The sequence below is a fragment of the Saimiri boliviensis genome, chromosome 14 (genome assembly GCF_048565385.1).
Source record: "Saimiri boliviensis isolate mSaiBol1 chromosome 14, mSaiBol1.pri, whole genome shotgun sequence".
Lineage (NCBI taxonomy): Eukaryota > Metazoa > Chordata > Mammalia > Primates > Cebidae > Saimiri > Saimiri boliviensis.
In genome coordinates this window covers 94,209,129-94,236,991 of record NC_133462.1, presented here as the reverse complement: position 1 = coordinate 94,236,991, position 27,863 = coordinate 94,209,129, and the positions used below count along the sequence as shown (strand labels likewise).

Genomic DNA, 27,863 nt, shown 5'->3' with positions numbered 1-27,863 from the left:
CTGACACCGCCAGCCGCTGGGGAGGGCGCGGAGCCCCAGGAACTCTCGTCCATTGCGGGTGGAAATGCAAAATCCTACAGCCACTTTGGAAGACAGTTTGGTGGTTTCTTACAAAATTAAATATGCTCTTACCAAATGACCCAGCAATCATGCTCCCTGGTATCTAAGATATAAATTAAAAACATGCAGAAACCTGAACATGAATGTTTATGGCAGCTTTATTCATAATTGTCCAAATGTGGAAGCAGCCAAGATGGCTTCAGCAGGTGAATGAATCACCTGTGGCCCATCCAGGCAATGGATGGCCAGTGCTCAAAATAAAACGAGCCATCAGGTCATGAAAGGAAATGGAGGAAACGTGAACGCATATCGCTAAGTGAAAGAAGCCAGTGTGAGAATTCACATGCTGTAGGATTCCAGCTGGGAGATACACTGGAACAGGCTCAACTGTGGAGACCGGGGAAAGATCAGTGGTTGCCAGGCACAGGAGGGTAGGGATCAGCAGGCAGAGTGCAGAGGAGTTTTAGGGCAGGTACGGTGCTCTGCTTGATGCTCTTGATGGGCGCATGCCTTCGCACACTTGTCAAAACCCCTAGAATGCACGTCAGGAGTGACTCTTCATGTAAGCTTTGGGTGATGCTGTGTCAAGCTGGGCTCATTGACTGTAATAAATGTACCACTGGGCCGGGCGTGGTGGCTCAAGCCTGTAATCCCAGCACTTTGGGAGGCCGAGGCGGGTGGATCATGAGGTCAAGAGATCGAGACCATCCTGGTCAACATGGTGAAACCCCGTCTCTACTAAAAAAAAAATACAAAAAATTAGCTGGGCATGGTGGCGCGTGCCTGTAATCCCAGTTACTCAGGAGGCTGAGGCAGGAGAATTTCCTGAACCCAGGAGGCGGAGGTTGTGGTGAACTGAGATGGTGCCATTGCACTCCAGCTTGGGTAACAAGAGCAAAAGTCCGTCTCAAAAAAAAAAAAATAAATAAATAAAAATGTACCACTGTGGTGGGGGATGTTTATATTAGAGGAGGTTGAGTGTGTAAGCTGGGGTATATGGGAGCTCTCTGTATCTTCCACTCAACTATTCTGCGAACCTAAAACTATTTTTTGAGATGGAGTCTCACTCTGTCACCCAGGCTGGAGTACAGTGGCGCCATCTTGGCTCATTGCAACCTCTGCCTCCTGGGTTCAAGCAATTTGCCTGCCTCCGCCTCCCAAGTAGCTGGGATTACAGGCATGCGCCACCATGCCCAGCTAATTTTTGTATTTTTAGTAGAGACGGGATTTCACCATGTTAGCTGGGCTGGTCTCGAACTCCCTACCTCAGGCCATCTGCCTGCCTCAGCCTCCCAAAGTGCTGGGATTACAGGCGTGAGCCACTGTGGCCGGTCTCTTTCTTCTTCTTCTTATTTTTAATGAGTATTACTGTTTTTGACAGTGTCTCACTCTGTTTGCAGGCCGGAGTGCAGTGGGTGCAATCACAGCTCACTGCAGCCTTGACCTCCTGGGCTCAAGTGATCCTCCCACCTCAGCCTCTTGAGCAGCTGGGATTACAGGCACGTACCACCACACCTGGCTAATTTTTGTGTGTGTTTCAAGAGACCCAGTTTAACCATGTTGGCCAGGCTAGTCTCAATCACCTGCCCTCAAGCAGTCCTCCTGCCCCAGCCTCCCAAAGTGCTGGGATTACAGGCATAAGCCAGCAGGCCCAGCCTAAAACTGTTCTCAATAAAAGAAAAAGAGACCCCGCATGGTGGCTTATGCCTGTAATCTCAGCACTTTGGGAGGCTGAGGTGGGCAGATCACCTCAGGTCGAGAGTTTGAGACCAGCCTGACCAAAATGGAGAAACCCCATTTCTATTAAATATATATATATTTAACTTTTATATATATATATAAAAAAGTTAGCTGGGCATGATGGTGCATGTCTGTAATCCGAGCTGCTTGGGAGGCTAAGGCAGGAGAATCACATAAAGGAGCTGGAGGTTGCAGTGAACTGAGATCGTGCCATTGCACTCCAGCCTGGGCAACAAGAGTGAAACTCTGTCTCAAAAAAAAAAAAAAAAAGAAAAAATGGGATCACCATTCCCCAGCAATATTGAAATCCAGAACAAATTTCATGAGGTTTCAGGACCTGATAATAATTTTCTGTGATTCAAGGCTTTCGCCTCTTTCAAGCCGACGTCCCACCTCTGGGGTCATTCTTTTTCTTTAGGGGTAGAGCCTGTCTGCAGTCCAGTAGCTCCACTGGCCTGTTTCCTGCCTGTAGGATGCTGGGATTCCAACAGCCCGTTTTCACTCTGCCCTGGTTCCGCACCTTTCATCCAAGCTGGAAGTGTTTCTGCTGATCTAACAGTCTCAAAATCCTTGTGAGTCTCCTGTGCGTGTCACAGGGATCAATGCCATTAGACAAGAGGGTCCTCTACAGAGCTCTGCTGGCCAGCCCCATGTTGACTGCTGGCTTCTGCCGAGAGGGCAGAAAGCACCATGTCACACAGCGAACCACTGTCCCCTTACTACCGGCCTTCTCTCCAGATCACACTTTCCCAACAGTGGTGCTCCTCGTTCTACCGTCTTTTTTTTTTCATTTTTTGAGATGGAGTCTTAACTCTTGTTGCCCAGGCTGGAGTGCAGTGGCGAGATCTTGGCTCACTGCAAACTCCACCTCCCAGGTTCAAGTGATTTTCCTGCCTCAGCCTCTGGAGTAGCTGGGATTACAGGCGTGCGCCACCATGTCCAGCTAATTTTTTTTTTTTTTTTTTTTTTTTAGGAGAGACAGGGTTTCTCCATGTTGGTCAGGCTGGTCTCAAACTCCCGACCTTAAGTGATCCACTTGCCTCAGCTTCCCAAAGTGCTGGGATTATAGGCTTGAGCCACCGCTCCTGGCCATTCTAGCGTCTTTTGCTCTCTGGACAGGCTGAGGATTTCTCAAATCATTAAGAGCTGGTTGTTTTTTATTTTTGCAGTCCCATCCTCGGTGTGTCTTTCCTTTTGCATTTCACTACCAGCCTCAAGGAGAAAACAGGCCCCCACTTGCAACACTCGGCCCAGGAGCCTCCTCGGGTTCACCGCTTACCAGCTGTGCTCCCCGCGTAGCGGCAGAGCACGTTCAGCCACGTTCCCTGCCTCTCTGCGACATGCCTCCTCCGGTCTCCAGCAGCATGCTCCTCATTTCCCTCTGAGCCCCCACTCACAGAGGCTTTGCCGTATTTCTGCCAAATGCTATCTGCAAGCCAGGTGAAGCTTCTTCTATCACATGCCTCGAAAGTTGTCAAGCCTCTACTGGTTTCTTAATTCCAAAGCCAACTCCGCATATTTTGGTATTTGTTACAGCAGCACCGCACTTCCTGGTAACAAAATCTGTCTTCTTCCTTAGGGTTGCCATGACAAAGAACCACAAACTGCATGGCTTGAAGCATCAGACATGCATTCATTCCCTCACAGTCCAAGGCCAGCATTTGAAGTCCAAGTGTTGGCTAGACCGTGTCCTCATCTGGGCTCATGTGAGGTTCTTCCAAGCTCATTCAGGTCGTTGAACAAATTCAGTTCCTTGTGGCGGTGGGACTGAGGGCCCAGTTCCCTTCCTGGCTGTCAGCCAGGGGCCGCTCTGGGCTCCTGGTGGTCACCTGCTTTCCTTGACCTGAAGGCCCTGCATCTTCAAACCAGCAGCAAGACCTGGAGCAGTGGCTCACGCCTGTAATCTCAGCACTTTGGGAGGCTGAGGCAGGCAGATCACTTGAGGTCAGGAGTTTGAGACCAGCCTGGCCAACATGGTGAAACCTGTCTCTTCTAAAAATACAAAAGTTAGCTGGGCATGGTGGTGGGTGCCTGTAATCCCACCTATCCAGGAGGCTGAGGCACGAGAATCGCTTGAACCCAGGAGGCAGAGGTTGTAGTGAGCCAAGATCACGCCACTGAACTCCAGCCTGGTGATAAAGCAAGATTCCATCTAAAAAAAACAAAACAAAGCAAAAGAGACTAGGTAATTTACAAAGAAAAGAGGTTTAATTGACTCACAGTTCCGCAGGGCTGGCAAGGCCTCAGGAAACTTAGAATCATGGTGGACGGTGAAGCGGAAGCAGGCACCTCCTTCACAGGGCGCCAGGAAGAAGGGCGAGCAAGCTGGGAATTTCCAGATGCTTATGAAACGCTCGGATCTCCTGAGAACTCACTATCACAAGAACGGCATGCAGGAGACTGTCCCAGTGATCCAATCACTTCCCACCGGGCCCTTCCCAACAACACGTGGGGATTACAATTCAAGATGAGATTTGGGTGGGGACACAGCCAAACCGTGTCACTGGGCCTTCATGACACCTGCAGAGTCCTTTCCAGCCCTTAATCCATGTTTGACCGAGTAGTTGAGAGAAGCTTCAGGTGCACCAGGGCCAGTGTCTCAGGCGTCTTGGGATCCACCCGCCCGTCCCTCCGTGCTGGCTCTGCCCCATGTGCTGGGCCTCAGGAAGGTACTTCCCGTCTCTGAATGTCTGTTTCTGAATCAATAATGTGGGGATGTCTACCCTTCCCAGGCACAGTTCTGAACACACAGTGTCCCACCCGCTGGGAACCTGACCCCAACCCCACACGCAGGCCCCAGCGAGTGGGCATTGCCACTCTGCAATTTCTTGTCCCACTCACAGCACGTGTCACCACCCGCCACTGCTGCCCTCCTCCCTCAGCTTGGGCTGACAGAGACGTGCTGACGCCCCTCCTGACGGTCACTCGTGTTCCGAAGTCGCTGGTGAGCCTGGGAGACATCCTGTTCCTCTCCCTTGGTGTCTGGGAGATGGAAGGCACGCAGCACACCGTGGAGAGACCCTGCTGCTGAGAAGGGTGGGCACCTGTCAGAGGCACCTCTGGCTGCTGCGACTGCCTGGGCATGGCGGCTGCAGGGTGGCAGCCAGCTCGGAAAGCCAGGATGGGTCAGGGAGGGGTGGCAGCCGCAGCCACTGCAAGCCCCAGGAAAGGCAGGGCTGCTTCTGTGCTGTTGACTTGCTGTGAAAAAGGCCAGCTTGATACAAGCCTGGGCCATGGAGATGCTAGAATTTGTGCCACATGTTTTCATTCAGTGGTTTCCGTCGGTGGAGGATTTGCAGTGAGGTCAGGAGTCGTGTCCGGTAGAGAGGGCACCTCAGTCCCAGGGAGAAGGCGGTAGGAGAGGCCATGGGACCAGGGACCAGGCCTTCCGCGGCTTCCCCTGCACACTTGGGGTTTGTGGCCTACTGGCTCTGGGGGAGTCGGGTCGGCTGTGAATGCCTCACGGCAGGAGGCTCGGGGCCAAGGCCACCGTTCTGCACCCACCACTCTGGGAGGCTCCAGAGCACGCCCTGAGATCGTGCCACACTCACCCCCTGGGAAGGAGGCGACTCGGGAGTCCCGGGAGGAAGGAACAGACACGGGCCTCCCCGCAGACAGGGAGAACGTGGTCCCCGGTGGTCCCCGGTGGTATCAGGGAGAGGCCAGGCCGCTGATGGGGAGAACCAGGAGCCCCCACTGTGGCTGCCAGCAGGGGCCCAGGGCAGAGGTGAGTGTGTGAGATGCGTCTCCGGACGGCGCTGGCAAGGCTGCTCTGAGGGAACCGGCGTGGGGGTTCAGCCTGCGGGCCGCGGTGCCTCTGAAATGCAGTAGAGAGCGCAGGACGCCGCAGCTGCAGGGAGGAGGCCACCCGGTCACAGAGGGCAGCCGGCCCGGGCATCCCCAGAGGAGAGGCGCGCCCGACCTCCGCTGGGTTTCTGGGAGGCGGAGACGGTCGTGGAGCGCGTCACTGTCTGGCACCCACCATGCCGGTCCCCTCTGCTCTCCTTCCTTTCTGCACCTGGAGTGGGAAGGAATTCGGGTGCAGGAGAGAAGGGAGGGGCCCCGCAGGGCCAGGCAGGGCGAGCCCAGCAGAAGCGCCGTCCTGAGGCCCCGCGTGTGCGCGGCCAAGCCGGGCTTCCCCGAAAGCGCAGGCCCCGGCGAGCGCGCAGCCGAGGGAACCAGCGGGCGGCGGCGCGAGGTCACGCTGGGGACCGGCCAGGGCAGAGCGAGCAGACCGCGGAGGGCGACGGAGGGCGGCGGCCCGGGCTGGGGGACGCGCGGGGAGACGGGCACGGCCCAGGGGCGGGCCTGGGGTGGGCGCGGGGGACGGGGCCCGGGTGCGGGGACGGGGTCCTGGAGGGGCTGGAGCGGGCGGGCGCGTGGCCGGGGGAAGTGGGGGCCTGGACTGGGGTCTGCAGACACCCGCGTTGGGATCTGGGCCCGGCCAGAGGAGGGGAGCGGGGCGTCCGCGGGGAGGGCAAGGAGGGGAGCCGCGGACTCCTCCAGGAGCGCAGGAGCCCGCGAAGGCGCGCGTGGAGGGCGGGAGCCGGGGCGGGAGCTGCCCAGTCTTCTGTCCTCCCGCTCCTCATCGGGGCCTGGGCACTCTCCCTAATTCATCATGAAGACTCTGACACCCAATGCCTGTCTTCAGACCCCAGCACATGCAGAGAAGCAGAGAAGTGGGCTTCACACCCGCACTTACCTGACCTCAGGTGCTGGCTCCTGCAGCCACAGCCCTGAGCCCTGGCCCCTCCAGGCTGTCTCCTGTTTGTCCAGGTGGGCATCAGCTGGTCAGTTCCTGGCCGCTGACCTTCAGAACGTGTGCCTGGACTTTGGGATGGGCTCTGGGCATGGCACTGGCCAGGCCTGGGTGCCTCCTTGAACAGCCAGGGGCTGGGAGGGGGTGACGTGAGCTGGCTGCCCAGTGGCTGTAGCTCTCACGGGCTGGGCTCCTGCTTCCTCTGGCTGCCCTCTTTGGGACAGGAGACCCTTAGTGGCCTCACCACGGGCTGCTGGACAGGCCCTGTGTGGAAGCGCGTGCGCATCCGCTGTGCCTTGTGGGTCAGAACGTCCCTGCGAAGGGCATGGTGTTTTCAGTGGCTACCCAGGAGGCTCTGGCCAGGATTGCACCCCACCGTGGCTCTCATTTTTTTCACTGTCCGGCTCACCTCCTTCCTGAGAGCCAATGCCTGCACAGAGCACAGAGCCAGGTGGAGTAGGAACCCAGATGATGAGAAGCAGAGGCCCTGGTTCAAGCCTGATGTTGTGACAGAAGCAGAGACCCACTGAGGGAGCTCGGGCTGCCCAAGGCCACCTGCCCAGCAGGCCCCATGGAGTTCTGGGGCACTGCAGCAAGGTGCCCTCTCAGAAGCCAAAATGGACGGCTTGACCCCACTCAGGACCTCGAGTGGTCCACCCCTGAGTTGCCCAACTGGGCAAAACCATCCCTGCCCAAGGAAGCTGTCCTTAACTCAATGTTTGCCTTTCCGGATCTTTGTTGAAAGAGGCCAAACACGTTTTTAAAACTTTAGGAAAATCAAACAGAGGCAGAGAAAAATAAAGCCACAAATACGGAATCATGGAATAATGAGGGTCCACCATAATTAACCGGCCAATCTCTTTAGCCAAGACATATGTTTTTCTTTTGTTTTCTTTCTTTCTTTTTTTTTTTTTGAGCCTCACTCTGTCAAGTAGATTGGAGTACAATGGTGTGATCTTGAACCTCCCCGGTTCAAGCGATTCTAGTAGTTCTCCTGCCTCAGCAACCACGCCTGGCCAATTTTTGTATTTTAGGTAGACACGGGGTTTCACCATATTGGCCAGGCTGGTCTCAAACTCCTGACCTCAGGTGATCCACCCGCTTTGGCTTCCGAGAGTGCTGAGATTACAGGTGTGAGCCATTGTGCCTGGCTAAGGCATGTGTTCTTATGCTTGAGGTAAAACATCTCTACCAACGCTTGACACTGAATAGAAATTAGAGAGTGCTCACTGTTTGGAGAGAAGGCAGATGGTGAAACTGGGTGGGCTGGGGGCCGTGGAACAGGGCTCTGGCCTCTGAGATGCTTGGGGCTGAAGCCAAGGGCAGGTCGTTCTGTGTTTCTGTGCCTCACAGCATGAACCTAGACAGCTGATGCTTCCTGGGAGAAGCAGGTGTCATCCAGGCACTGATTTCTACAAAGAGCAGTTCTCAGAGGCCTTCTCTGAGTCAAGGCAGGGTCTTCTGCCAAAGCATGCTGGGTGGCAGGGGTTCCAGATAGCCACAGCTGCAGTGGGATTTGCAGAAGGTGCAGCTAACCTTAGCCCAGTGCTCTGCATCAGATGCCTCCATGCCTAGGAGCCCATAACACTCATCCTAACTGTGACCCTAACACTAAGCCTGATCCTCTACCTAACACTGACCCTACCAGTAACCCTGACACTAGCTGTGGCCCTAACACTGACCCTGACCTTAACCTGACCCTCACTGTGACACTGTGACTAAGACCCTGACCCAGACCCAAGCCTGGTCTCAACCTGATCCTAACACTAACACTGACCATGAACTTGACCCTAATGCTAACCTAGGCTCTCACCCTAACCCAGAACCTGACCCTATCATACTGATACCTGAATGCTAACTCTGACCATGACCCTGACTGTACCCTAGCCCTGACCTTATGGCCTTGATTCTAACCCTAACTGTGACACTGACTCTAGTCCTGACCATAATTCTGATCCTATCCCTGACCCCAACCCTGCCTGACCCTGACCATCACCCGATCCCTAACCCATGTTTGAACTAAATGTCTTCACGTATCAGGGATGGTTTAAAGGTTCTTGTAAGTTTTGGATGCATCTTGCTGACTTGTATTATTTGTAATTAAAAACACAAGCAGCTGTGATTGAGCTTTGCAGCAAATGTTTTCCTTTTTTGACTTCTGGTCAGTTTAATTAACTTGTGCTTTGCTGTTGCAAGTCAAGCTTTTTAAAAAGCCGTTGAGTTTATTGGACAAAACACAATACATTGTAGCTGAGATCACATGGCCATTCACAGTGCCAGATTTTGCATTTTTTGTGTGTATCAAAACAGTCTTGTTATCCTTACTGCCTTTAGAAGTGTTCTGCTTGACGTACATAATGCACGCATAATTCAAAATACTGTTCATCTGATTCATTGCCCAAAGTAAGTTCGAAATCCATAAACACAGACACAGATGCACAGCGGCAGGCAAATGCCGAGAAGCCGTCCCAGGCACGTGGGACCCACACACCGAGAGGCCATCCCAGGCACGTGGGACCCACACGCCGAGAGGCCGTCCCACGCACGTGGGACCCACATGCAGACACACGCATGTGCAGGGAGCACCGTTCGGCACAGAGCATCTCAGAAAGATATGGAGTTACCAGCGGTCAGGCTGCTCCCCAGGTGAAGCACAGAATCCCTGCGGGGGCCCTGGGATCTCACTTGTGGGCAGTCCCGGACAGGCCCTGGCAGCAGCAGGCTCCCTGTGGAAGCCTCCATGGCTCTGTGGCGCCCGCCCTGCGGTCCAGGCTCCAGGGCCCCAGATCTCCATGCCTTGTAATCTTCAGTGTCTGGGCCGTCAGGAGCTGTCCTCTTGGGGCCACGTGTGACCTGGGGATCACAGTGGGCCCCCGCAACACACACACACCGTGTTCATGCTCCTCTCTGTGTCAGGACAGTGGGGGAACTCGGGGCCCAGAGGCCAGTCCCGCTGGGGCACCGCATGCTCTTTGGAGTCTCTCCCTCCACAGTTTGCCATCTGAACAGGGAGGGCTGAGATCTCAGCCCGGCGGAGGGAGCTGCTGCTGCTCAGGCGCTGTGCGTGAGTGTCCAGCGGAGTGGGGCGGAGGTTCTGAGGGGGCTCCAGGGGCTCCCAGGGCTGCATCCTCAACCTCTCCCTGTGAACACTGAGAGCCACACGGACCCCGCAGCTGAGGCTGGGAGTCTGCTGGCTGTATTCGGCCAGCCTGGAGCTGTCAAGCTGCCCAGCCAACCTCGGGCCACAGAAACCTACCCTGGGGAGGGGCTCCTGGGTTGACCGAAGGCTCCTCAGCCAGGGTCTGGGCCCATCATGGGTGCTCCAGAGCATGGGTCTGGGGGCCGCAGCCCTCCACTGTGCCAGGCTTCTCGGGGGTCAGAGGCCTCTGTGGCATCTCTGGCAGTCACTGCTCACCCCAACCCATTGCAGACACTTGGCTGGAGACAGAGGCACAGCCTGATGTGGGCGATCTCCCTGCCCCATGGGGCCTGTGCTCATGGGGGTGCAGGGCGCCAGAAGTGCCCCAGGGATAGATCCCGTATCAGCAGGAGCCTCTTCAGGAGGCTGGGAATCAGGGCCTGGGACCCCCAAAGGGTTCTGGTCCTGGTCACTGTAGCGCGACCAACAGAGTGTGCGACCTACTGTTGTCCCATGCTGGGCCAGGGCAGCCCAGCCTCCAGCCAGCTGCAGGGAAGAGGGGCTGGGAGAGGAAAGGTGGGGCCACTGAGGTCAGGGCTGAGCTGCCCCAGGGTCCTGGGGGCTTCCGCCTTTCCGTTTTGCTGGGCAGGCGCTGCAGGGCTGGGCAGTGGGATGTGTATCTTATCACATGCCCCAGAGCTCGGAGCCTGTTGTGCTGGGATCAGCCAGTGCTTGGCCCTGGGATGACGGGCAGCCCTCATGCCTTCAGAGGCGGCCTGGGAAGCCAGGCCACGGGAGGAGACCTCTCTCCAAATAGGTCTCCTGCTGGAAGCCACATCCCAGCTGCACTTCCCGGGAGCCCCCTAGCCCTCTGCGGCCAGGAGGAGGCAGGAGCTGTGCTGCCTGCAGCTGCTGGGCTGGAATGTGGGATGAGGGGCTGGGATCAGGTTTCCGTCCCTGCCTGACTGGCTCACTTCAGGAGGGGAGCTGAGCCCTGCTCTAATCAGGACCAGCTGTGCTGGCTGGGGCAGTGGGGGATGTGCCTGCAGGGAGAGCGGGCCATGCACCCCCTCCTGGCTCCCAGGAATCCCCAGGAAGCCCTTACAGTGGGAGAAACTGAGGCCTGGGTTACAGAGCTGCCGCACACCCCTGTCCAGCCACACAGGGCCCTCACAGGTCCCCAGCTTCCCCAGCACCCAGTGCCGTCAGAGCTGCTCCTGCGCCTCTTGGCGGTGGGCCTGCAGGATGCTCATCAGGCCAGCTGCAGAGGGCCGTCCCCGGGGCACCACAGCCATGGCACAGGGACTGTCATCCTGGGAGCACCCGGCACCTCAGCCATTGCAGAGGGAGGATCTAGCCATGTCTGCAGCGCTGGGCCAAATTCCTCCACACCAGCTTGGGCACAGGACCAATGCCGCAGGCGGCTACAGCTCTGCAGGAGCTGGAAGTCAGGCTGGCCTCCAGTCGGGGAGCCGAGGTGGGTGGGCCCACTGGGTGCTGGGGAGGAGACAAGGGATCAGTTCCAGTTTGGCTGAGACTCACGGAGAGGCTGGGCCCTGGACCGGGGATCACAGAGTGAGAGGGGCGCTGTGGCTGGCGCAGGGCTGAGGGCTGGTGTGAGCCTGGCAGGAGGGTCCCTGGCTGGGAAGGTCAGGCATCGGGGCAGGCGCTGCAGGGCCCAGCTGCAAAGGAGGCAGTGCGCTGGGACACCTGTGCTCCAGACCCCAGGGGCTTCTCTGGGCGGGGAGCCTCCAGGTCTAGCCCACACCACACTGGGCCTCACACTGCTGCTCTCCGACCAGGGGCAAAGAGGGTTGGAGGAACACACCTTGGGACAGGCCCAGCTGCGGGGAGGGGCAGCAACACACAGGCGGGGCTGGGCCCCAGGCAGGACCCTCCTCCACAGGCCAGGCTGCCTCCCCAGCCCAGCAGGCAGCAGAGGCACTGCAGTCTCACCAGGCCCCTGGCAGTGTCCTCCCACGACCCCCAGAACTCCCCCTTTCCTCCAGAGGTGATCCCAACCCCTTGTTCCCAAAGGAGACCCCCCAGCCCCTCATTCCCTTAGAAACTCCCCCTACCCCCTCCTTCCCACAGGAGCCCCCCCAGCTCTTCCTTCCCACAGGAGCCCCCCCACCCCCTCCTTCCCACAGGAGCCCCCCACCCCCTCCTTCCCTTAGAAACTCCCCCCACCCCCTCCTTCCCTCAGGAGCTCCCCCCACCCCCTCCTTCCCACATGAACTCCCCCCAACCCCTCCTTCCCACAGGAGCTCCCCCCACCCCCTCCGTCCCACAGGAGCCCCCCCAACCCCTCCTTCCCACAGGAGCTCCCCCACCCCCTCCTTCCCACAGGAGCTCCCCCACCCCCTCCTTCCCTTAGAAACTCCCCCCACCCCCTCCTTCCCACAGGAGCTCCCCCCACCCCCTCCTTCCCACAGGAGCTCCCCCACCCCCTCCTTCCCTCATGAGCTCCCCTCACCCCCTCCTTGCCACAGGAGCTCCCTTCACCCCCTTCTCTCAGGAGCTCTTCCTACTAATCCCTCCTTCCCACAGGAGCTCCCCCCACTAACCCCTGCTTCTCTCAGGATTTCCCCCCACCCCCTCCTTCCCACATGAGCTCCCCCTACCCCCTCCTTCCCACATGAGCTCCCCCCACCCCCTCCTTCCCACATGAGCTCCCCTATCCCCTCCCCTACCCCCTCTTGGCCTCTGGTGCAGAGCAGACTGGGGCTCTGGCCTGAGAAAGGGCCAGATACAAATACAAATATCCCTGATAACCATAGATACAAAAGTCCTTAACAAAATTCTAGCAAACCAAACTCAACAGCACATTAAAAAGATCATTCACTATGATCAAGTAGAATTTCTCCCTGGAATGCAAGGATGGTTCAATATATGCCAATTAATAAATGTGATTCATCATATTAACAAATGAAGGATAAAACCATATGATTATCTCAACGGATGCAGAAAAGAAAACGCATTTCACAAAATCCAATACTTTTTTTTTTTTTTTTGAGATGGAGTCTTGCTCTGTTTCCCAGGCTGAAGTGCAGTGGTGCATTCTCAGCTCACTGCATCCTCCACCTCCCAAGCTGAAGCAATTCTCCTGCCTCAGCCTCCCAAGTAGCTGGGATTACAGGGATGTGCCACCACACCTGGCTAATTTTTGTAGTTTTAGTAGAAATGGGGTTTCACTATGTTGGCCAGGCTGGTTTTGAATTCCTGACCCCAGGCGATCCACCCACCTCAGCTTCCCAAAGTGCTGGCTTACAGGTGTAAGCCGTCACTCCCAGACTAAAATTTAATACCTTTTATGATAAACACGAACAGAATAGGTATACATGCAACATAACTGAACACAAAAAAGCCGTATATGACAAATGCATAGCTAACACTATATTCAATAGTGAAAGTTGAAAGCGTTTCCTCTAAAATCAGGGACAAGACAGGGATGCCCACTTTCATTACTTTTTTCAACATAGTTCTGGAAATCCTACCCAGATCAATTAGACAAGAGAAGAAAATAAGAGATATCCTAACTGGAAAGGGAAAAGTGAAATTGTCTCTGTTGATGACATATTATATAAAGAAAATCCTAATGACCCTATCAAAAAGCTGGTGGAACTGATAAATTCAGTAAAGTTGTAGGATACAAAATAAATATATAAAAATTAGTGGCATTTTTATACACTAATAAACTTTCTGAAAAAGAAAACAATTTCATTTACAATAGCAACAACAGTAACAAAACACTTATCTATATTCATATTTTATTGTCAAATACTTCTTTATAAGACTTGTATACTAAAAACTATAAAACCCTTGTGAAAGAAATTGAAGAAAACACAAATAAATCTAAAGATATCCCATGTTAATGGAGTAAAATAATTAACATTATTAAAATATCCATATTACCCATAGAAATCTACAGATTCAGTGCAATTCATATCAACATTCCAATGTCATTTTTTATAGAAAATATCATAGGAAAACAACCTTAAATTTATATGGAGCCACAAAAGACCTTGAATTGTCAAAACAATCTTGAGCAAAAAGAACAAAGCTAGAGGCATTACACTACCTGACTTTAAAATATATTATAAAGCAAATAAAACAGATTGATACTGGCCTGAAAAAAAAATAGACTAACTGACCAATGGAATCTGATAGAAAGCCAAGAAATAAACCTATGCATTTATAGTCAATTGATTTTTGACAAAGACACTTAAAACATACACTGGAGAAAGGACAGACTATTCAATAAATGATGTTGGGAAAACTGATTATCCTCATGCTGAAGAGTAACATTAGATCCTTATCTTACACCAGGCACAAAACTCAACTCAAAATGGGTTAAATACTTGGACCTGAAACTGTAAAACTACCAAAAGAAAACATAGGGAAAAACTTCACAACATTGGCTTAGGCAAGAAATCTTTGGAATGACCCCAAAGGCTCAGGCAACAACAACAAAAATAGACAAATGGAATTGCATTTATTAATCTGTTTTTATGCTGCTCATAAAGACATACCTGAGACTGGGTTATTTATAAAGAAAAAGAGGTTTGGCCGGGCGCGGTGGCTCAAGCCTGTAATTCCAGCACTTTGGGAGGCCGAGGCGGGTGGATCACGAGGTCGAGAGATCAAGACCATCCTGGTCAACATGGTGAAACCCCGTCTCTACTAAAAATACAAAAAAAAAAAAATTAGCTGGGCATGGTGGCGTGTGCCTGTAATCCCAGCTACTCAGGAGGCTGAGGCAAGAGAATTGCTTGAACCCAGGAGGCGGAGGTTGCGGTGAGCCGAGATCGCGCCATTGCACTCCAACCCGGGTAACAAGAGCGAAACTCCGTCTCAAAAAGAAAAAGAAAAAGAAAAAGAGGTTTAATGAACTCATAGTTTACACATGGCTGGGGAGGCCTCACATTCATGGAGGAAGGCAAGGAGGAGTAAGTCATAACTTACATGGTGGCAGGAAGAGAGAATGAGAACCAAGTGAAAGGAGTTTCCCCCTTATAAAACCATCAGATCTCATGAGACTTATTCACTACTATAAGAACAGTACAGGGAAACTACCTCCGTGACTCAGTTATCTCCCACTGGGGTCCCTCCCACAACACGTGGGAATTATGGGAGCTACAATTCAAGATGAGATTTGGGTAGGGACACAGCCAAACCATATCATTCCTCCCCTGGCTCCTCTCAAATCTCACATTCTCACATTTTAAAGCCAATCATGCCTTCCCAACAATCCCCCCAAAGTCAACTCATTTCAGCATTAACAAAAAAGTCCACAGTCCAAAATCTCATCCGAGACAAGGCAAGTCCCTTCTGCCTATCAGCCTGTAAAATCAAAAGCAAGTTGATTTTATATCCCATTTGGATAAATATGCCCATTCCAAATGGGAGAAATGGGCCAAAATGAAGGGGCTGAAGGCCCCATGCAAGTCAGAAATCCAGCGGAGCAGTCGAATCTTACAGCTCCAAAGTAATCTCTTTTAGTGCTATGTCTCATATTTAGGTCATGCTGATGCAGATGGGTTCCCATGGTCTTGCGCAGCTCTTCCCTGTGCTTTGCAGTGTACAGCCTCCCTCCTGGTTGCTTTCACAGGCTGGCATTGAGTATCTGCAGCTTTTCCAGTTGAATAGTTCAAGCTGTTGGTGGATCTACCATTCTGGGCTCTGGAGGACAGTGGCTCTCTTCTCAAGGCTCCACTAGGCAGTGCCCAGTGGGGATTCTGTGTGGGTTACCACATTTCCCTTCTGCATTGCCCTAGCACAGGTTCTCAATGAGGACCCCACCCCTCCTGAAAACTTCCACCTGAACATCCAGGCATTTCCATACATCCTGTGAAATCTAGGCAGAAGTCCCCAAACCTCAGTTCTTGACTTGTGTGCACCCACAGGCTCAACACAGTGTGGAAGGTGCAAAGGCTCGGGGCTTGCACCCTCTGAAGTCATGGCCTGAGCTGTACCTTGGTCCCTTTTAGCCATGGCTAGAGCAGCTGGAATGCAGGGCACCACGTCCCTAGGCTGCCCACAGCATGGGGGCCCTGGGCTTGGCCCACGAAACCATTTTTTCCTCCTAAGCCTCCAGGCCTGCAATGAGAGGGGCTGCCAGAAAGCTCTTTGACGAGTCCTGGAGACATTTTCCCCATTAACATTTGGCTTCGCATTACTCATGCAACTTTCTGCAGCCGGCTTGAACTTCTCCTCAGAAAACGGGTTTTTCTTTTCTATCACGTTGTCGGGCTACAAATTTTCTAAACTTTCATGCTCTGTTTCCCTTTTAAAACGGAATGCTTTTAATAGCACCAAGTCAGTTCTTGAATGCCTTGCCACTTAGAATTTTTTTTCCACCAGATAATCTAAATCATCTCTGTCAAGTTCAAAGTTCCAGAAATCTCTAGGGCAGGGCAAAATGCTGCCAGTATCTTTGATAAAACATAGTCAGCATTACCTTTACTCTAGTTCCAAACAAGTTCCTCATCTCCAGCTGAGACTACCTCAGCCTGGATTTCATTGTCCATATCATTATCAGCATTTTGGTCAAAGCCATTCAACAAGTCTCTAGGAATTTCCAAACTTTTCCACATTTCCCTGTCTTCGTCTGAGCCCTCCAAACTGTTGCAACCTCTGCCTCTTACCCAGTTCCAAAGTCTCTTCCTGGCAGGGAAATGGTTTTGGTATGATTCAAGCACATTACATTTATTATCCTCTTTATTTCTATCATTATTACATTGTAATATATAGTGAAATAATTATACAACTCGCCGTAATGTAAAATCAATGGGATAAATTTTACCAGGTATAAATGAGGGCTTAATGAATTTTTTGTTTGTTTGTTTTCTGAGATGGAGTCTTGCTCTGCTGCACAGGCTGGAGTGCAGTGGTGTGATCTTGGCTCACCACAGCCTCCACCTCCCAGGTTCAGGTGATTCTGCTGTCTCAGCCTCCTGAGGAACTGGGATTTCAGTCGCATGCCGCCATGCCTGGCCAATTTTTTATATTTTTAGTAGAGACGGGGTTTTGCCATGTTGGCCAGGCTGGTCTCAAACTCCTGACCTCAACTGATCTACCTGCCTCCCTCACCCTCCCAAAGTGCTGGGATTACAGGCATGAGCCACCATGCCTGACCTTCTTTCTCTCTCTCTCAATCTCTCTCTCTCTTTTTATAGCTGGGCAGCAGACGTATCCATTGTCATCGACCTAACAATTAAGTTGGCCACGGAGAAGGCTGAGAACATCAGGATTTAAAACACACAGTTCTCGAGGGGACCTGGCTGTGGGAAGGCATGCCAAACCTATGCTGAGGAACGGTCGCGCAGCGTCAGACGTCCAGCTGGAGCCGTCATGTGCCCAGGTCGGGAGAGGTAAATCCCGAGGCGGACACGTGCTGGGAGCGCAGTCACGTGTCCAGGTCAGGCGCCCTCTCCTGCGGGGAGCGCCGTCACCTGGCGGGGGCGCCACCCGGAGCTGGAGACGCGGTCACGTGTCGGGGCCGTCACCGCTGGGGGCGCTGCCTCGGGCCTCACGGCTGCCCCTGTGTCCGGCATGGGAACACCCGGGCCCTCCGCCCTGGGCCTGCTGCTGCTGCTGCTGGTGGGGCCCGCAGCCCGGGTCGCCGCCTCGGGCCACAGACACGCGGAGAACCAGGGAATCTCCCTAACTCGCAGCGTGGGTAGGTCTTGTGGGGGGGGGGCCGGCGGGCGGGCGGGCGGCTGGAGACAGAGCCCCGGGGCCTCCCCCGCCAGTGTCGCTGGCCCGTCCCCGCCCCCGCCCCCGCATCTCCCGCTCCCCCTCCCTCCTGTCCCCGCCCCCGCCCCCGCATCCCCCGCTCCCCCTCCCTCCTGTCCCCGCCCCTCCCCCGCACCCCCCGCTCCCCCTCCCTCCTGTCCCCGCCCCTCCCCCGCACCCCCCGCTCCCCCTCCCCCCTGTCCCCGCCCCCGCCCCCGCATCCCCCGCTACCCCTCCCTCCTGTCCCCGCCCCTCCCCCACGTCCCCCGCTCCCCCTCCCTCCTGTCCCCGCCCCTCCCCCGCACCCCCCGCTCCCCCTCCCTCCTGTCCCCGCCCCTCCCCCACGTCCCCCGCTCCCCCTCCCTCCTGTCCCCGCCCCTCCCCCGCATCCCCCGCTCCCCCTCCCTCCTGTCCCCGCCCCTCCCCCACGTCCCCCGCTCCCCCTCCCTCCTGTCCCCGCCCCTCCCCCGCATCCCCCGCTCCCCCTCCCTCCTGTCCCCGCCCCTCCCCACGTCCCCCGCTCCCCCTCCCTCCTGTCCCCGCCCCTCCCCCGCGTCCCCCGCTCCCCCTCCCTCCTCTCCCCGTCCCTCCCCTGCATCCCCCGTTCCCCCTCCCTCCTGTCCACGCCCCTCCCCCGCACCCCCCACTCCCCCTTCCTCCTGTCCACGCCCCTCCCCCGCGTCCCCTCCCGTCCCGCCCCTCCCGTGGCCCCAGCGTGGCTCCACCGTGGGCTCTGTGCTCCCTGCAGCCTGTGGCCGGCCCAGCACGGAGGGGAAGATCCTGGGCGGCCGCCCCGCGCGGGAGAGGAGGTGGCCGTGGCAGGTCAGCGTGCACTACGCGGGCCTCCACGTCTGCGGCGGCTCCATCCTCAACGAGTACTGGGTGCTGTCGGCTGCGCACTGCTTCGACCGGTGAGGGGGCGCGGGCCCGGGACGGTGTGGGGAGCTGGGCCTGCACGCTGTGCCCTTAGCGCCTCGGATGGATCCCACGCAAGCCTCCCCCTTCACCGCTGTCCACCCCCACAGGGCCAGGTCCCCACCAGTCAGGCTGGGTCAAAGCACGCAACTGGGTCCCCACCCTTGACGCTGGTCCCCCAAGTGCACAGCCAGGTCCTCAAGAGTGACGCTGTGGTCCCCAAGATCACAGCCAGGTCCCCATGAGTGAGGCTGGTCCCCCAAGTGCACAGCCAGGTCCCCATGAGTGACGCTGGTCCCCCAAGTGCACAGCCAGGTCCCCATGAGTGACGCTGGTCTCCAAGCCCCTGGCCTTCCTGGTGGCTCCTCCAGCCGCTGGTTCACCACCGCTGCCCCGCACAGCAGGCATGGCTCTTCTGTGGCCATCTGGCCTCCACAGGGATGTGAGCAGCCAGGTTGTCGGTAGGAATGAGAGCAGGTCTCACAGGCTCCTGGCCTGTACAGACTTTGGTTCCCAGCCTCCATGGGCCAAGTCGACTCCTTAGGAGGCACCTCTGCCAGACAGCCAGATAGGTCCCTGCTGTGCTGCCGAAGAAGCTGGCTTTTCGGTCCCACTGAGTGGGCGCCAGCCTCCTGTGCTTGGTCTCCCCAGGCCTGTGGGCTGACCACACAGGAGGCAGCAGGCATTGTCCCTCTGTTCTCACCCCCGCAGGGACAAGAACATCCAGATCTACGACATGTACGTAGGCCTTGTGAACCTCAGGGTGGCCGGCAACCACACCCAGTGGTATGAGGTGGAACGGGTGATCCTGCATCCCTCGTACGAGGTGGACCACCCCATCGGAGGCGACGTGGCGCTGGTGCAGCTGAAGAGCCGCATTGCGTTTTCTGACTCTGTGCTCCCGGTCTGCCTTCCACCTCCAGATCTGGACCTCACCAGTGCTAACTGCTGGGCCACAGGATGGGGACTAGTCTCACAACAAGGTAGGAATACAGTGCAGGGCTCTGTGGGCAGGGTGAAGGCTTCTTCCACTCCACCACAGGGAAGAAAGTGGTCTGCCAGCTCAGGGGGTCCAGGTGTTTGGGGACTGGAGTCCCCACCCATCGATCTACGTTTATTTGTTTGTCAGTGTGGATGTTGCGTTGTTTTCTTTCTGATTGGGTCTGTTGTACGCAGAAAAGTACTTACAGCTGCTGTGGTGTGAAGTTGGTATGCAGTATATCAAGAGCACAAATTTAAAGGCATAGCTTTCCTTAAGATTGTAAATTGAACTTAAAAGTCTCTTTTAGCTCATTTAAAAACCATTCCTTACTAAACTTTCCTCCACAAAGGCCTGTGCATTCTTTCTAGATTTATACCAGGGCATTCTTCAATATTTAGGGCTATTCAAAACAGATTTTTGTAATTGCATTTGCTAATTAGTCACAGCTATTGATTTTTGCATATTGATCTTACATCCAGTCATCTTATGGAACTCATTGTTAGTAGTTTATCAAACTGATTATTTTGACAGCTCTAGATAAAATATAATGTTTTCTTCTAATAAAGACTATTTGATCACTCTCCTCCCATATTTTATCTTTTTTTTTTTTTTTTTTTTTTTTTTTGAGACAGAGTTTTCGCTCACGTTACCCAGGCTGGAGTGCAATGGCGCGATCTCAGCTCACAGCAACCTCCGCCTCCTGGGTTCAGGCAATTCTCCTGCCTCAGCCTCCTGAGTAGCTGGGATTACAGGCACGTGCCACCATGCCCAGCTAATTTTTTGTATTTTTAGTAGAGACGGGGTTTCACCATGTTGACCAGGATGGTCTCGATCTCTTGACCTTGTGATCCACCCGCCTCGGCCTCCCAAAGTACTGGGACATATTTTATCTTTTATTTATTTTTCTTGTCTTCTTACAATGGTTGGAGCCTCCAGCACAGATGATACCCGATGTTTTCTTGGTTTTGTTTGATTGGAAATGGTTCACTATAGCATTTGTGGCCTGGCCTGGAGATTTCAGATTGATATACTACACCAGATTAAGAAAGTTACCTTTTTTAGCTGAATTACTTAATTTAAAAAATTGTAGATAATTATAGATTTTATCGAAATGCTTGTGGCAACTCTTGAGAGGATCATATAATTTTGCTCTTTTAATCTACTGATGCCAAAAATAGGCATTTAAGCTGGGCACCGTAGCTCACACCTGTAAATCCCAGCCTTTTGGGAGGCTGAGATGGGAGGATCGCTTGAGCCCAGGAGTTTGAGACCAGCCTGGGCAACACAGTGAGACCCTGTCTGTACAAAAACTGTGGTTTTGATTTGCATTTCTCTAATGATCAGTGATGTTGAGGTTTTTTCATGTTTCTTGGCTGCATTTATGTCTTCTTTTGAGAAGTGTCTGTTCATGTCCTTTGCTACTTTTTAATGGGGTTGTTTGGTTTTTTATTGTAAATTTGCTTGAGTTCCTTGTAAACCCTGGATATCAGACCTTTGTCAGATGGATAGATTGCAAACATTTTCTCCCATTCTGTTGGTTTTCTGTTCACTCTGATGATAGTTTCTTTTGCTGTGCAGAAGTTCTTTAGTTTGATTAGATCCTGTTTGTCAGTTTTTGCTTTTGTTGCAATTACTTTGGTGTTTTTGTCACGAAATCTTTGCCCATGCCTATGTCCTGAATGGTATTGCCTAGATTTTCTTCTATGGTTTTTATAGTTGTGGGTTTTACATTTAAGTTTTTAGTCCATCTTGAGTTAATTTTTGTATATGGTGTAAGGAAGGGGTCCAGCTTCAACTTTCTGCATATGTCTAGCCAGTTATCCCAATACCATTTATTAAACAGGAAATCCTTCCCCATTGCTTGTTTTTGTCAGGTTTGTTAAAGATATGATGGTTATAGGTGTGCAGTCTTACTTATGAGTTTCTATCCTGTTCCATTGGTCTATGTGTCTGTTATTATACGGGTGCCATGCTATATTGGTTACTGTAGCCTTATAATATGGTTTGAAGTTGGATAACATGGTGCCTCCAACTTCATTCTTTTTGCTTAGAATTTTCTTGGCTATGCAGGCTTTATTTTTTGTTTTATGTGAACTTTAAAACAGTTTTCAGCCGGGTGCGGTGGCTCAAGCCTGTCATCCCAGCACTTTGGGAGGCCGAGGCGGGTGGATCACGAGGTCAAGAGATCGAGACCATCCTGGTCAACATAGTGAAACCCTGTCTCTACTAAAAATACAAAAAATTAGCTGGGCATGGTGGCGCGTGTCTGTAATCCCAGCTACTCAGGAGGCTGAGGCAGGAGAATTGCCTGAACCCAGGAGGCGGAGGTTGCGGTGAGCCGAGATCGCGCCATTGCACTCCAGCCTGGGTGACAAGAGGGAAACTCCGTCTCAATAAAACAAAACAAAACAAAAAAAACACACACACAAAAACAGTTTTCTTCTAATTCTGTGAAGAATGTCAATGGTAGTTTAATGGGAATAATATTGAATCTATAAATTACTTTGGGCAGTATGGTCATTTTCACAATATTGATTCTTCCTGTCCATGAGCATGGAATGTCTCTCTGTTTGTCTGTCTCCCCTCTGATTTCTTTGAGCAGTGGTTTGTAGTTCTCCTTGAAGAGGTCCTTCGCTGCCCTTGTTAGCTGTATTCCTAGGTATTTTATTCTTTTTGTAGCAATTATGAATGGGAATTCAGAATTCCCATTCAAATTCATTATTTGGCTCTCTGCTTGCCCGTTGTTGGTGTGTAGGAATGCTAGTAAGTTTTGCACATTGATTTTGTATCCTGAGACTTTGCTGAAGTTGCTTACCAGCTTAAGAAGCTTTTGGACTGAGACAATGGGGTTTTCTAGATATAGGGTTGTATCATCTGCAAACTAGTTATCAAAATAATTTGACTTCCTCTCTTTCTACTTGAATACCCTTGATTTCTTTCTCTTGCTTAATTGCCCTGGCCAGAACATCCAATACTATGTTTAATAGAAGTGGTTAGGCCAGGCGCCGTGGCTCATGCCTGGAATACTAACACTTTGTGAGGTCGAGGCAGGCAGATCACCTGAAGTCAGGAGTTTGAGACCAGCCTGGCCAACACGGTGGAACCCTGTCTCTACTGAAAATACAAAAAAAGTAGCTGGGCGTGGTGGCGCACATCTGTAGTCCCAGCTGCTCGGGAGGCTGAGACATGAGAATCGCTTGAACTCAGGAGGCAGAGGTTGCAGTCAGCTGAGACTGCACTACTGCACTCCAGCCTGAGTGACAGAGTGAGACTCCATCTCAAAAAAAAAAAAAAAAAAAAAAAAACTGGTGAGAGAAGGCATCCTCTTGTGCTGGTTTTCAAGGGCAGCGCCTCCCGCTTTTGCTCATTCAATGAGATATTGGTTGTGGGTTTGTCATATATGGCTCTTATTATTTTGAGGTATGTTCCTTCAACACCTAGTCTTCTTAGAGTTTTTAACATGAGAGGATGTTGAATTTTATCGAAGGCCTTTTCTGCATTTATTGAGTTAATCGTGTGGTTTTTTGTCTTTGGTTCTGTTTTTGTGTTGAATTACATTTTTCGATTTGTGTATGTTGATTCACCCTTGCATTTCAGGGATGAAGCCAACTTATTGTGGTGGATAAGCTTTTTGATGTGATTGTTGAATTTGGTTTGCCAGTGTATGGTTGAGGATTTTTGCATCGATGTTCATCAAGTATATTGACCTGAAGTTTTGTTGTGGTGGTTGTATTATCTCTGCCAGGTTTTGGTATCAGGATGATGCTGGCCTCATAGAATGAATTAGGGAAAAGTTCTTTCTTTTCAATTTTTTGGTAATGGTTTCAGTAGAAATGGAACCAGCTCTTCTTTGTACCTCTGGTAGAATTCAACTGTCAATCCATCATGTCCCAGGCTTTTTTTAGTGGGTAGGCTATTTATTACTGCTTCAGTTTCAGAACTTGTTATTGGTCTGTTCAGGATTTCAGTTTCTTCTTAGTTCAGTCTTGGGAGCATGTATGTGTCCAGGAATTTATTTTCCAATTTTTTAGTTTATTTTTAAAATTTTTTTAGTTTATGTGCATAGAAGTGTTTGTAGTATTCTCTGATGGTTGGTTGTATTTCTGTGGGGTCGTGGTGGTATCTCCCTTATCATTTCTGATCATGTTTATTTGATTCTTCTCTCTTTTCTTCATTAGTCTAGCTAGTGATCTATCTATTTTATTAAATTTTTTAAGAAAACCAGCTCCCAGATTCATTGTTTTTTGTTTTTTTTTTTTTTGAAGGGTTTTTCATGTCTCTATATCATTCAGTCCAGCTTTGATCTTGGTTATTTCTTGTCTTCTGCTAGCTTTGGGGTTTGTTTGCTCTTGGTGCTCTAGTTCTTTTAGTTGAGGTGTTAGGTCCTTCAGATCTTTGTAGCTTTATGATGTGGCCATTTAATGCTATAAATTTCTCTGTTAGCACTGCTCTAGCTGCATCTCAGAGATTCTGATATGTTGTCTCTTTGTTCTCATGAGTTTCAAAGAACTTCTTGATTTCTGCCTTAATTTCTTATTCAAGAGCAGGTTGTTCAATTTCATGTAGTTGTGTGGTTTTAAGCGAGTTTCTTAATCTTGTGTTCTAATTTGATTACACTGTGGTCTAAGGGACTGTTTGTTATGTTTTCAGTTCTTTTGCATTTGCTAAAGAGTGTTTTCCTTTTGATATGTGGTCAATTCTGGAGTAAATGCCATGTGGCGATGACAAGAATGTACATTCTGTTGTTTTGGAGTGGAGAGTTCCGTAAGTATTTATTAGGGCCACTTGATCCACAGCTGAGTTCAGATCCTGAATATCTTTGTTAATTTTTTGTCTCGATGATCTGTCTAATACTGTCAGTGGAGTGTTAAAGTATCCCACTATTACTGTGTGGGAGTCTGAGCCTCCTTGTAGGTTTCTAATAACTTGCTTTGTGAATCTGGGTGCTCCTGTATCAGGTGCATATGTATTTGGGATAGTTAGCTCTTCTTGTTGAATTGAACCCTTTACCAAGACTTGAATCCAGGGAGCCAAGCAGCATCATTTTGTGAGCCCCACTTCTATGGCACCTCTTAAGTTAAGACCCACTGGCTTGGAATTCCAGCCTGCCAGTTGTGATAGGCTGGAGTCTGCATGAGAAGGACTGGTTCCCCAGGGAGAGGAGCAGTGCCATCTCTGCAGTTCAGTCAGCTCAGCTGTTCCAGCCTACCGGCTCTGGAGAGTCAGGCGGTCTGGGGAGGAAGGGTCCCCACAACGCAGCACAGCTGCACTACCAAGAAGCAGCCAGGCTGCGTCTGTAAGTGGCTCCCTGATCCCATCCTCCTGACACAGGACCCCCCTCCCACTGGTTAGCCGGGCTGCTCTCAAACTCCCGACCTCAGGTGATCTGCCCACCTCAGCCTCCCAGAGTGCTGGGATTACAGGTGTGAGCCACTGCGCCTGGCCTTAAAGTGCCTAATTCGATAGCACACAGTTGTTCATAATAGTCTCATCATTGATTTTAATTTCTAAAAGGATAGTAGTAATATTTCATCTTTCCTGATTTTGGTAATTTCTCTGTATTTTCATCTTGGTCACTGTAACTAAAGGTTTATCGGTTCTGGCTGTCTTTTCAAATAACTGACTTTTGGTCACTGATTTTCCATATTGCTTTTCTGTTTTCTATTTCATTGGTTTCCACTCTCATCCTTATTATTCTTTTCCTTCTGATTGCTTTGAATTTAATTATTCTTTTTCTAGTTTCCTAAGGTAGAGATTTTGAGTGGTTTATGACCTTTCTTCTTTTTCTAATATAAGTACTTAAAGCTATAAATTTCCTTCTGTGCACTGTTTTAAATGCTTCCCACAGATTTTGGTATACTATGTTTTTGTTTTCATTTGAGAATATTACATAATTTCCCTCATAATTTTTTCTTTAAAGTTTGTTATTTAATTTTGAGTATTTGGTGAATTCCAAATAAAATTTCTTTCTATTGTTAATTTCAGTTTTAATGCCTTTATGCTCAGAAAAAAATACCTGGTATAATTTTACACCTTTTGAACTTATAGAGACGTACTATGGCCTAGCATATAGTCTGTCCTGGTAAATGATCCATGTGTGTTTGGAAAGAATATGTGTCTTGCTGTCATTAGTGTGGAAATTTTTATAAGTCATAGGTCAAGTTTGAGACCTAGTTTACAAACTGTAAAATCCACAATATTAAGTGTACAGCTTAATTATTTTAACATATTCTTTTTTCATTTTTTAAAATTTTATTTCCAGTGACATTGGAGTTACAGGGAATTTTTAAAGCAAATTCCAGACACTATTATATTTCATCCATAAATATTTCAGTGTAGACAAACATTTTATTTATATAATCTTTCTTTCTTTTTTGTTTTTTTGGTTTTTTTTTTTTTTGAGACAGAGTTTCACTCTTGTTACCCAGGCTGGAGTGCAATGGCACGATCTCAGCTCACTGCAACCTCCGCCTCCTGGGTTCAGGCAATTCTCCTGCCTCAGCCTCCTGAGTAGCTGGGATTACAGGCACGGGCCACCATGCCCAGCTAATTTTTTGTATTTTTAGTAGAGACGGGGTTTCACTATCTATTTTATTTTATCTATCTATTTTATTAAATTTTTTAAGAAAAAATGTTGACCAGGATGGTCTCGATCTTTTGACCTCATGATCCACCCGCCTCAGCCTCCCAAAGTGCTGGGATTACAGGTGTGAGCCACTGCACCCGGCCCTATAATCTTATTTTATTCTTTTAGTGATGGGGTCTTGCTCTGTCACCCAGGCTGCAGAGCAGTAGCAGTCATAGCTCACTGCCACCTCTAACTCTCGGGCTTAAGTAATCCTCCTGCCTCCACCTTCAGAGGAGCTGGGACTCCAGGCATGCCTGGATAGTTTCTACACACAAAGAGTCCCGTTGCATCACTGTCAGCCTCCAAGATAAAGGACATTTCCCTCACCAGAGAAAAATTCCACTCTCCCAGGCGATAAAGCCTCCTTTCCAAGGTAACCACTATTCTGAATTTGTCATCATGTAGTAGTTTTTCCTGTTCTTAAACTTCGTTAATGAAATCATACAGCATGGATTCCTCTGTGCCCAGCTTCTTTCAATCACTGCTGTTTTTGAGATTCATTTGTGTTGTTCCCGTATCAGCAGCTCGTCCTTCTTTTCCCGTTGTGTGCTCTCTGAGCGTCTGCACGCAGCAAAGTTTCTTCTGTCCGTAGTCCTGCTGTTTGACACCTGGGCTGCCGTCAGCATCTGGGTCATGAGACTGATGTGACTGTGCAAGTCTTTTGGGAATAGATGTACTTGTTCATCTTGGGTCTATGCTGAGTAGTGGAATCTGTTGGCTGTGGTGTAGGGATAAACTTAACTTTATTAGAAACTGCCAAACACGTTTCTAAGTGGCCATGCCATTGTTCACTCCCATGAGCCACGCAGGAGAGTGCCGGCTGCTGCAGCTCTCTGCCGACACGTGGTAGTGTCCGTCTTTTTCATTTCAGTTATGCCGCTCATGTGTCATGGCCCCTGCTTGAGGTTTGCTGCCTTGTAGTTCTTTATATACTCTGGATACAGGTACCTTGATATGCATTGCAAATATTTTCTACCAGACTGTGCCTTGGTGTGTAATTTTCTTTTTTAGAGATGGGGTCTTGCTCTGTTTCCTGGGCTGGTTTCAAACTTCTGACCTCAAGTGTTCCTCCCACCTCAGCCTCCCAAAGTGTTGGGATGACATTTGTGAGCCACTGCACCTGGCCAGCTTTTAACTTTCTTAGTAGTGTCTTTTGATGGGAAAAAGTTTTTAACTTTGATGAAGTCCAATTTATGATTATATTAATATTTTGGTTTCACATGTAGGGTCCTTTATATCCTGTTTATAAAGATTTGTCTATTGTAAGTTTACAAAGGTAGTTTTCTACATCTGTTCTAGAAGGGTTCTGAATTTAATGTTTACATCTAGGCACAGGGTCCATCTGAGATTAATTTTTGCATATAACATGAGGAAAAGGCCAAGTTTCAGTGTCCACTTGCCCCAGCCCCTGTTGGCGCTGAGCGGCGGTTCACACCTGCTGTGAGCCTGTGTGTGGCCCCCCCGGGTTTCGGCGTTACCCGCAGCCCTCTCCTGAGCACCGCCGCTGTAGGTGAGTGTTGAAGTCTGGTAGTCAGAGCCAGCGCGGGCACTCTGGAGTCTCTGCACTTCCTTCCACCTGTGTTTGGAGTCAGCCCCGTCATTTCTGCAAAATGCCTGCGAAGGCTTCTGGTGACCCATTGTTCTCCACAGCTCTTGGTCCGCTCCCTGACAGCCTTTCTTCTGCATCCGTCTCCCTGGGTACCCCTTAAGCAGGCTTTGAAAACTGTCCATTCTGTCTGTTTGTCACGATGTCTTAAGCTATAGGACTTACATACTCAGCTTTAAGTTTTGTTTGCTTTGAGCAAGTTAGATGGATGTTTTGGCCATAATCATGTGAAAACTCTTACTTCTTCGTAGTATTCTCCAATTTCCGTGTCTATGATAATTGTAAATACATCTCATA

The 27,863-nt window shown here is 51.0% G+C and overlaps 2 protein-coding genes across 2 annotated transcripts in view; both read left to right on the top strand.

Annotated features, from left to right (window-relative positions):
* The window catches only part of SNAP47 (synaptosome associated protein 47), a 67,997-nt gene extending 50,894 nt beyond the window's left edge, over positions 1-17,103 (top strand). Inside the window, exon 5 of the mRNA XM_074385478.1 lies at positions 16,877-17,103. Coding sequence (XP_074241579.1) covers positions 16,877-16,918 — 42 coding nt within the window. The 3' untranslated portion in view covers positions 16,919-17,103. The remainder of the gene's footprint in view (positions 1-16,876) is intronic.
* A 79-nt stretch (positions 17,104-17,182) lies between these two features.
* Positions 17,183-27,863, top strand: part of PRSS38 (serine protease 38) — a 31,443-nt gene continuing 20,762 nt past the window's right edge. Inside the window, exons 1-3 of the mRNA XM_039464277.2 lie at positions 17,183-17,379; positions 18,184-18,346; positions 19,062-19,333. Coding sequence (XP_039320211.1) covers positions 17,253-17,379; positions 18,184-18,346; positions 19,062-19,333 — 562 coding nt within the window. The 5' untranslated portion in view covers positions 17,183-17,252. The remainder of the gene's footprint in view (positions 17,380-18,183; positions 18,347-19,061; positions 19,334-27,863) is intronic.